The sequence below is a fragment of the Silene latifolia genome, chromosome 7 (assembly GCF_048544455.1).
Source record: "Silene latifolia isolate original U9 population chromosome 7, ASM4854445v1, whole genome shotgun sequence".
In the NCBI taxonomy this organism is placed as follows: Eukaryota; Viridiplantae; Streptophyta; class Magnoliopsida; order Caryophyllales; family Caryophyllaceae; genus Silene; species Silene latifolia.
Genome location: NC_133532.1, coordinates 125,559,406 through 125,570,100, shown reverse-complemented (window position 1 = coordinate 125,570,100; position 10,695 = coordinate 125,559,406). Strand labels below are relative to the sequence as shown.

General features: G+C 34.3%; 2 protein-coding genes across 2 annotated transcripts; both read right to left on the bottom strand.

The window, feature by feature from the left end:
* Nucleotides 1-776: 776 nt before the first annotated feature.
* On the bottom strand, nt 777-1,283 carry LOC141590728 (putative cysteine-rich receptor-like protein kinase 9). Its single transcript, XM_074411293.1, has one exon. The coding sequence runs from the start codon at nt 1,281-1,283 to the stop codon at nt 777-779; it is 507 nt and encodes a 168-aa protein (XP_074267394.1).
* A 280-nt stretch (nt 1,284-1,563) lies between these two features.
* LOC141590727 (cysteine-rich receptor-like protein kinase 15) lies at nt 1,564-7,829 on the bottom strand. Its single transcript, XM_074411292.1, has 7 exons — nt 6,621-7,829; nt 5,275-5,418; nt 4,790-4,905; nt 3,613-3,823; nt 2,867-3,104; nt 2,094-2,244; nt 1,564-2,011 (listed from the first exon to the last, which is right to left on the bottom strand). Exons 1-7 carry the CDS (start codon nt 7,801-7,803, stop codon nt 1,703-1,705), a joined length of 2,352 nt encoding a protein of 783 aa, XP_074267393.1. The 5' UTR covers nt 7,804-7,829; the 3' UTR covers nt 1,564-1,702.
* Nucleotides 7,830-10,695: the final 2,866 nt, after the last annotated feature.

Genomic DNA, 10,695 nt, shown 5'->3' with positions numbered 1-10,695 from the left:
AATTTAACAAGAATTTTAATTAAAAACATTTTATATTAGTATTAAATACTAAAAATTATTAATTGCAACTTTACGAATTTCTACATAATTTATTAATCATGAAGAATACAAATGTGATAAATTTTCTATATACTATAAATTTTTTAAAAAAATCGCAATATTTAATATAAATATAAATATAAAAGTTCTAAAATTACAAAACAAAATATTTTATATTTGATAAATTGTATTAAAAGCTATTTTATCATAAGAATTTGGTGAAAATTAAGAAAATGGAGTTGAATTTCACTTTTGGTGGAACTTAAGGGCTTGATTGCTTCGAATAAAACTTATAGATATAATTTCACAATTGAACAAAGTTATGAAACTTAATTACTAAATAACAAACCGCATCGTTCAAAGTTACTTATTTATTCCGTATTAAGAAGTGTTGCCACGAGGCCCATCACTATTCTTTATTTTGATATACGGAAGCATATAATATTAATGGCTCAAAAATTGTAATTTCTTGTCACTCCATATCATTTTCAACCAGGTCAATTGTTGGTCGGAAGGTTTTGGGTTGGGACACCTCGGATCAGGCTAACAATGGGTCGATCAAAGTTCGAGTCGGGTATGGGTAAAGTGGGGTCAATTTGAATTTCGAGTCTGATAACTTTGGGTCATTTTCAAGTCTCGGGTCAACTTGACACCTTGACAAGGTCTACTTGTGCTGCACGTGTCTTGGTTGTTTGTCAACTTTTGATTTAATATTCCTCGCAAAGAAGTCGAAAGGTCTAAGCAATAATAACATAGAGCTTTGTTAACATACCAGAGTTCGGACCAGGAGTTGAACTATGACTAAGTATCACCGTCCCTGTGGCATTACTCGTTGGCGGTGGCGATGGCGAGACCGTCCCCGTCAAAGTAGTATTACCATTAAAAAACTGATACGTTTCATATCTCGCATTGCAATTAGGCTGAAGAAATCTGGCCCCGATAGCAGTAGGCAATGTCACAATCGCATCTACTAAACATTGCATACAATCATAACTACTAAGGTCAGGGGTACATTGTGCCGACCCGTAAACCGTGACCAAACTCGAATACCCCACAGAACCCGTCTCATACTTAATATCCGACCCACCACGCGCAGCTTGACTCACAATATTGATCATCATATCATGGGTTATATTATTAAATCGCGTTACATTTCCCGTAACATTTTGTGTGTTGATCAACCACAACCCAGCAGCATCTTGATCCCATATACCGAAAAACGAATTGTTCGAGTAACGTACCATACACTCATCGTACCATATAATAGCCACTTTTCTATTAGGACAATAAGTAATGGGTAAGTCGGTCGTGGTTGCCGTGGTGACACATTCTTGACACGAGCTTTTGTTCTGATCACCACGACAGAGGAAGTTACCGTATACGACGTCATATTTTCCAACACCAGCTACCCATTACTTATTGGAGGAAGCTGCTATTATTTTTTTAATGTTGTTGGAGGAAGCTGCTGAGTTACTCAGCGACATTGCACCTAACAGAGGCAGTTTATCTCACGCCTTACTAGTTTTTTCATCTACTTACGGTTTATCGTAAATTTCTAATTAAACTAGTCTGATGAAAAAACTGTTCTATATAACAATTTGTGTATATAATTTATAAATCTCATTCAAGCTCTTTGGCAATTTGATGAGGACTTTTCATCGAACTACCTAGGTTCAATTTCGCTCACAGATACATCATTTGACGAATGAACTATGACAATGCCATTACCAATAATGTTCGAATCTTCTATGGCCTTGTCGAAGAAACCAGGTTGTCCTGGTACTGGAAGAGTAACAGTGTTACTCTCCAATGTCAGGACAACTGTGGCCATTGTCGGCCTTGCCTCAACTTCCTTTTGAACACACAATAAACCAAGGTGCACACATCTCGTCACTTCATGGCTCGAGCATGATTCTCTTATGCTTGCGTCCGCAAACTCCAAGGATTTACCCTCTTCCCATAACTTCCTAGCCTGTTAGTTTTATAAGGGATTATTGAATTACTCCCTTTGTTCAATAAGTTTAGTTGTAAGAAACAAAATGAATATAACTTACATAGATTACAAGACTTTCGCCATTGCTTGCTTCAGGAAATGCTGAATTTATCTTGCCACTAATGATTTCTAAGATTAATATTCCGTAGCTGTACACATCTGATTTCGTCGAGTATATACCATGCATAGCATATTCCGGAGACATGTAGCCACTAATAAAGTAAGCAACATTGTTATGTGAGTGATAAATTTTCCAAACTATAATAAACTATATTCCCTTTAATTCAATCCATTATTAAAAACATTTACTTTTAAATGGTATTCGAGACAACACTTTAACCGTATTTTTCCTCATTCAGACATACTCTTTACTAAAAAAAAAATTATGATGGACTTTTTTCATTGCAAATCTGAATATTTTAGTTTCATCTTTCAAAGTTTCGTTGTTTTTTCAGAATTTATTACAGCCAATATTTTCAAAGTTTGACCTCTAAAAATTAAATATTACCAATGGATTGGATATTAGAGAATGTATTATTTACAAAATTTGTAAACATCATTCCCAAAGATAAAGGTATACTTGATTAGTAGAAATGACATTAAAGTTTGACTATTATTGTATAGTTTGTTCTCAAGGCTCGGCTCTTAAAAGAATGAAGAGCTTCTATAGTTTTAAAATTGCTTGTTAATGCTTCATTTCGACACAAAGAAAGAGTTCAAATTTCTTATAGTGATCCAAGAAATTGTTTAGACCTCGATATTATGGGCGTGGGAGCTTGGACACCGCCCACGCCCATGTCGTGAATCGTGATCCAAGAAATAAATGGTACTCACCGCGTTCCAGCAATCCTGCTTGTGTCGCTTTGGGACTTGTCATAACCAAACAACCTTGCCAAACCAAAATCAGCAATTTTAGGATTCATCTTTGCATCCAATAATATGTTGCTAGCTTTCAAATCTCTATGTATGATCTTCAAACCAGAGTCTTGATGAAGATAAAGCATTCCTTTCGCAATTCCCTGAATAATGTCGTAACGTAGTCTCCAATTTAATTGTCCTTGTTTAATAGGATCTGAAACATATAATGAATCGCAAAACTAATGTTATAATGTGATTATATGAGCAATTATAGACAATTTGTAATTGGTAAATATTTATCATATGCAACTAGGTTTATATGTTTTTTTTTGGTCTAAACCATCCGGTAATCCAAACCACATTGGGCCGACTAATCCGGATTTCGGGGCGTGTCCAAGGATTACGGTATTTAAACCCCTCCCAATCGCAGTTGTGGGGGATCGATCCGCAGTCCTCCCTACCAAGCGCAGCCCCATGCTACCACTGCGCCAACTAACGATTGGTAGGTTTATATGTAGTGCAACATACTTATCGAATAGACTGTTGAAAATAGGCCCAATTTTAGGTTATAATGCTAGGCGGGAAAGTCGGAGTTTAACTCAATCTTTTTGTAGTTAAGAGATTTTAATGACTCAAACTAGAATAGATGTATTAACCAGGAATAAAAATGCGATCTAATACCACATCGACAAACAGAAAACATGTAAAGTCAAGTAAATTACCGAAAACAAAGTGGTCAAGGCTTTTGTTAGGCAGATACTCATAAACCAATAGTTTTTCTTTTTGGTTCAAAGCAAACCCTAACAACCTTGCCAAATTCTTGTGGCGAAGTTTCGCTACTAATAAGATCTCGTTCTTAAATTCTTGTGCACCTTGACGTGAAATTCTAGACATTCTTTTCACCGCCACTTCTTCCCCATTTGGTAATGTGCCCTGTGTATAATTATGATAATAATTGTGACAAGATTAATGGAAAACGAGAAGGAAATAAATTATCTAAGCTAAAAAAATACTAATGGAAAACCGACAAATGTCCATTTACTTTATAATTCACTATTTTGCCTAGACCTAGCCACGGGTCGGGTTTGACAACCTCGGGATTTGTTCGGAATGTCTCGGGGTTCAAGTCATCGCCCTTGACCCTGAACCGGCATAATGTAGTGTTTTTTTTTTTTTGGTGTTAAAGCGTTTTCAATTTATTATGAGGTTATTTAAAAAAAAAAAAATTAGTAAAATTTTGTTCATTAAAAAATCATATGTTAAAGACACCCTATAAATTTGAGTGCTTCTACACCAGCGAGTGATAGATGAACCATATCAATCAAAACTTTAACAATTATATTTATTCCTATTACGCCTCCTCGCTCGAGTGCCCAATATTGGGCTCAAAGAGTGGTTAGTGCATAGGCTCCCTCATACCATGTGAGGAATTCCCACTTCGTGAGTTATTGGAGGCTTGCAGGATTTGAAACCGTGACCTCGAGTGCCCATTAGGCTCGAAGAGTGGTTAGTGTACTCTGCACACGCCACCAAATACCATGTGTTGAATTTCCATTTCGTGAGTTGTTGGAGGCTGTCAGGATTTGATCCCGTGATCGACTCTGATACTATGATAGATGAATCATCTCAACTAAAACCTAAAGGTGATGGTTGAGATCCAACAATTATATTTATTCCTATTACGGAATTGTCATAGATTTCTAGTTTATACAAAGTGGTGATATGCTTCTTATGTGGAAGAAGAAAACGAAATTTACGTTTGATTAAGTTGAACGATATCTTACGTTTGAAATTTTCTTAGCTTATGTATCTAAACAAAATTCCTATGAAGGACAAATCACATGCTTAAATCATCATTTTTATATAAAAAGATACATAAGAATTCAGGGATATGATTACCTTATACACGGTACCGAATCCACCTTGACCCAACTTGTTCTCATTTGAAAAACCATTCGTTGCTGTCTGGAGGGTTTCCATTGTATATAGCAAAGACTCGCGAGTTACGAGATCCTCTACAATTATTCCATCACACCCAAAAATACGCATATGTTAATTGATCAAACACAAAAACTATATAGATGTATGTATTAATTTTCAGTTATCGTGTCTAATTATTATACTCCGTAGTTTATATAGATATATGAATAGAAAACGATTCAGGATTTACAATTAGAGTGAGCGGAATTTTACCATGGGCGATCTATTAAAACAATAATCAATTTTTAGGAGAGAGGTCAACCGCCCTTGCTAGTCTAGAATCGTTCTATAGTAAGTTGATTTTTGCGTTGAACGTTGAACAATAACAATGTCACACAATTGATTTTTGCGTTGAACTTTGAACAATAACAATGTCACACAATTGGAATGTGAAAAATTCATACCAGTTTCATGAGTATCATCATCAATCTTCTTACTCTTACATCGTCTAATGATAAAATAGAAGGTTATCGCAAGTAATCCAGCTCCAATAAGAGCTAAAACAACAGCAATCGCGATCACCTTAATAGTCGATGTTTTGCTTTTACCTGCAATTTCATTGAATTTGGAAACTGTAAATTTGCTCTATGCATAATTCCAATAGTCCAATACAAGTATACAACCACACTTTCATTGCATTCGTTTAAGACTTCAAGCCTTCCAGTCGTTGGCAGGACAAGAGCCGCTAATAGCAGAGGCGATTCTAGGATTTTATGTATGTGATGCATACAATTTTCTAACAATTAAATATCGAGTTTTATACCTAAGATAACTTTCTTTAAAATCTTATACCTAAAATAACATTTTTCTTCCAAACTTTATAAAAAATCTGAAAAAAAGCCTTTAATTGACTATCTTATCCTTACTAATTAAACATTGTCATCCTTTGCCTCAACTATTAACGCACACATCTACGATTACCACCACTAAAAACCATCAAATTAGTAAGGGCAAAATCGTTAATTTAGGGATTTTTTTAAGATTTTGTATCAAGTTTGGAAAAAAATGTTATTTTAAGTATAAGATTTTAAAGAAAATTATCATAGGTATAAGATTTGAAAAAGTGAGTTATTCAAGGTATAAGTTAACAAATTACCCTAAAATTTATTTAGTTGGACAAAATGTATAGTAATATAGTATTGGATAAAAATTGTTCAATACAAGAATTGAACCCATGACCTCTAACAAGAAAATAGTTTTAACAACCACCAAATCTACATAATGTATGTGCTTTTATACTAAACAAATTGTAATTATTTTTGGGAAGAGGGGTACAATTGAAGCATGAAAAACAAAAATAGTTTTAAAAAAAATTGATAATTTTTTCTAGTTTTTCGTATTAATTAATCCTAATACCTTTTTCCTTAAAATTTTCGGTGTTCCCCATCTTCAAATCGTCCGCCATTACCCCAATGATTAGTAACAATAGCAGTTCTTATTTTTTGTGTTGTTACCAAGAACCTAATTTCAAAAGTTAATCTATTACAACTGTCGTTTAATTTTAAAAATTGAGTTCTAAAATAAAACTATGTCTAAAAATCATGTCAACCAAAAGCTTAAGCTGATGGCTGGTTGGACAGGTTCGTGTGAAAACTTTTGTTAAGAAATACATTGTCCAATCCCGCTTGTTAGGGGCCAGGCGGACGGGGTCTAATAAGTCGAGGTCGTCCCTCCATATACACCTCTAGCACAATGCTATTGTAGTGTTCAACCATAAAGGCACAAAAATAAGAGCTCGAGTAAAACTTACCACTAGAACTTATTATCATCGTCCCTGGCCCGGTCTCTGTCATATTTTTTGCTGGCGGTGGCTGTGGTGGTAATGATGGTGGGACCTTCCCCGCCCCGGTGTCCGTCTTATTTCTTGTTGGCTGTGGCTCTGGTGGGATGACCATCTCTGTCCTATTCATTGTTGGTTGTGGCTGTGGTGGGATGACCACCTCTGTCCTATTCATTGTTGGCTGTGGCTGTGGTGGGATGACCACCTCTGTCCTATTCATTGTTGGCTGTGGCTGTGGTGGGATGACCACCTCTGTCCTATTCATTGTTGGCTGTGGCTGTGGTGGGAGGACAATCTCTGTCATATATAATGATGGTGGGAGGACCGTCTTTGTCCTATATATTGTTGGCTGCTGTGGCAGTTGTGGTGATAATGGCGGGAGTCGCGGGACCTTCCCCGTCACATTAACCCTCCCACTAAAAAATTGACGCGTGTCAAATCGAGCATTGCAATTAGACTGATAATATTGGGCCCTTTTACAAATAGGGAATGTCGAAATCACATCTACCAAACATTTCCTACAATCGTAGTAATTAAGGTCAGGGGTACATTGTACCAACCCATAAACCATCTTCGAACTCGAATACTCAACCGCACCCGTCGCATACTTAATATTTGACCCGCCACGCGCTGCCTCACTTGTAATATTTTTCAACAAAGCTTTCGTTTTATGCATAAATTGCGATACATTTCCCGTAACATTTTGTTGGTTCGATTCTCCCCACCCAAGATCATCAGCCCGTATACCGAAAAATGACTCGTTAGAGTAACGTACCATACACTTGTCGTACCATATAGTAGCCGCTATTCGGTTAGGACATACATAAATATTCGCCAAGTCCGTAACTGTTGCCTCTTTGACACAGTCTTGACATGAGCTTTTGCTCTCGTCACCACGGCAGAGGAAGTTGCCATATACGACATCGTTCGTTCCGACACCGGCTGTTGCGTAGTGGTAGCCGTAACGGTTGGTGGCGTTGGAGGTGAGGTAGTAAAAGAGTGTGTTTAGATTGGTTTGGTATTTGCTGTTGCTGAAGAAGGTTGTGGTTGAACATTCATGGCCAAGTTGCTTCGCTTCCAATGACGGTTTTAAATTGATAATCATAGATAATAATATTGGAAAATAAATTAGCAATAAACTTATTTTAGCCATTATTTTTTATTTTATTTTTGGGAGGATTTCGGGAACTGATTTGATTTTTTGTTTAACAAATTCTATTGAGTAGTATTTATAAACCGTTGTCATTTGTCAAATAGCCTTGACATAACACAATGTTAAGAGAGAATCGTAGATTTGGCAAAAATGATGACATATACAACCCGACTTGACTGACTTGATCCAAGAAATGAATAATGCCGAATAGAATAACCCAAACTTGGCTTGAAAGTCAAATTGATCTGATGTAATTGTCACTAGTTGTATCGAATTTGATACGAAGTGATCTAGAGTTCAGATATACACGTTTTAAATTAAAATTTTCCCCTGAAATTATCAAATTGAACTAAAAAATCGACTTTACCTATGCAGATAAATTCGAGATAAGCGTGATTTTAGGATCACTAATCCACAATCGAAATTTTCTACATACGTGGGCCATTTGTTTGACATGGGGTGGAGTCAAGTTGACTCCGATTCAGCAAATTCCCCGATTTTATTGGATGGGATTTCAAGTAATTTACAACGAGTCTATGGGGTCAGTCAACTTTTCTGACTAGCATTAGTGTTGAACGTTCTCAAGCTTTTTGCTTGTTATATACTCCGTATGTATAGAGGTGGTAATCGTGTCGGGTTTGGGTTGGGTCAAGTTGAGTCCGGTCATATCGGGTTTGGATCAGATCGTTTCACATACCCTACCCTTTTAGATCGAGTCGGGTTGGGTAATTTCGGGTCAAATAATGAATCGGGTTGGGCCAGGTTTGGGTCGGGTCAAATGATGAATGCATGTCTAACGTTATACGGAGTAACAAGACATTATGGTCATAATCTTCATTCTCTATATGAATATTTGATTGTACGTATAGCCGTCAGATGTAATAAGAGATGGTCACTTACTAAGTTATTAACCATTTTTCGTATTGTATTATGTGTTTTTCATAACTTTTTTTATTTTTATTTTCGTAATTCAAAGTGAATCTTTAATTTCATACTTATCTAATCTAACACTATATATATATATATATCTGAACCAGAAATCACGAAATTTAATCAATTACTTAAGTACAAAAAAAAAAATCATAATTTACAGCATTGATTGATGCGTTGGAATCAAAGAAGAAAGGCCATAGTGGCTTTCATTTAATCAATAATTAATAAGATCTTGTTGTTTAGTTTTGCATTTTCTGAAGTGGTTTGGTCATTTTTAAGTCGGAAGTTGAATCGCGTAGCGCATGAGCTTACTTACGATAGTACTATGAGTATAGGTAGAAAATCTTGGGTGGATAGGTTATGTCATACCACTTTGGGGTTTCTATAAAAAAAGAATCAATTTAAACTCCATACCTTTTTTAATTGATTTCTAACTAGTTTAGATCTCATTAATTCATATTTTTCGTCACTGTATCTTAATTTGAACAGAAAATTGTAACTGACAGTTAATCAAGAGTATTGAGTAATGTGCTAAGATGCATTTTAAAAAAAAATTATAACACAAAGCTAATGAAAGATTTAGCAATTTATAGTTTTATATAAAGTTTAATTTAATTAATTAAAAGATTATAATTTAGACTTGTGAAATTAATTTGATGAAAAGATTAATTTTAATGAAAAGATAATAAGTTAATGAAATATAATATAATTATTAGTTTCCTTATTTAGTAAATGTAATTAATTGTAATTAGCTTCCTTATTTAAAAGATGCTTTTTGTGGGGGAAAAAAGTGAGATTACCTATTCATTTAGTAGATAGGGGGTTAATTGTAATTAGCTTCTTTATCTAAAAAGATGTTTTTTGGAGGGAAAAAAATATAAGATTACCTATTCATTTAGTAGATAAGGGATTTATCATTCTGCAAACCAAACATCAAACGCCAAATAATCCTTTATAAACTAAAAGAATAACACATCTGTGTTATTCCCGCTCAAGTTTCTCGCTCATCTTTTCCCTCATACGGAATATTCCTTTCTAATATATTTCCCTTCTAATATAATGTAGTCAAAATATTTTAGTCAACCCATATATGGAATATTTCTACTATAATATTCTACACAATTAATAATAATACTAGTGTAGCTCCCGTGCTATAGCACGGTTTTTCTAGATGGACATGTAAGAAAAATTAACAATTAAACTATTGGTATTTTCTATTTTCAATTATACAACATATATTTATGGCTACTTTTATTGTGTACAAAATCAGAATATCATTAAAATGAATTAAGGAGTAGTTAATTAGAGAAATATACTAAGTACTGCAAGTAACAGTTAGCGACGTAGGCGGAAAAAGTTTGAGATTTGTTATTTTTTTTTAGTAAAAAGGGGATGTCAAGTGATTCTCTAAAATAATAATTATTGCATTATTGAAAATTTTAACAACTTTTAATTTATAATTTAATACTAACTTTATTTAATTTTAATAAAAAAATAATAATTATGAATTTAATAAAAATATTAGAGTTATAATTATTAAAACATATTTATTGAAAAGATAATTTTATGATACTTATTTCCTAATTTAAGTAGATGCTTTTTGGAGGGAAAACTAAGAGAATTTTTATTCTCTTAGTAGTAGGGGGATTGCCGTCAATCACTATGCCCCCATATATGGAATATTTCTTATGGTTACGTTTTAATATAAAAATACATTTACATTAAATTAAATTTATATTCAATTTATTAAAATAATATTAATACAATAAATCTCTAAAATTAATCTTTATAAAATTACCGTGCTGTAGCACGTGTTGCTATACTAGTTGTGTACTCATTGGATAATTGTCTTTTATACCTCCACAGGCTTTATATCACGGCCCATTAACCTCATGGACCGTTCATAAAAAGTCCAGCTTAACATCATAGTCCAGACCAACGATTTGAATATGCAGCGTC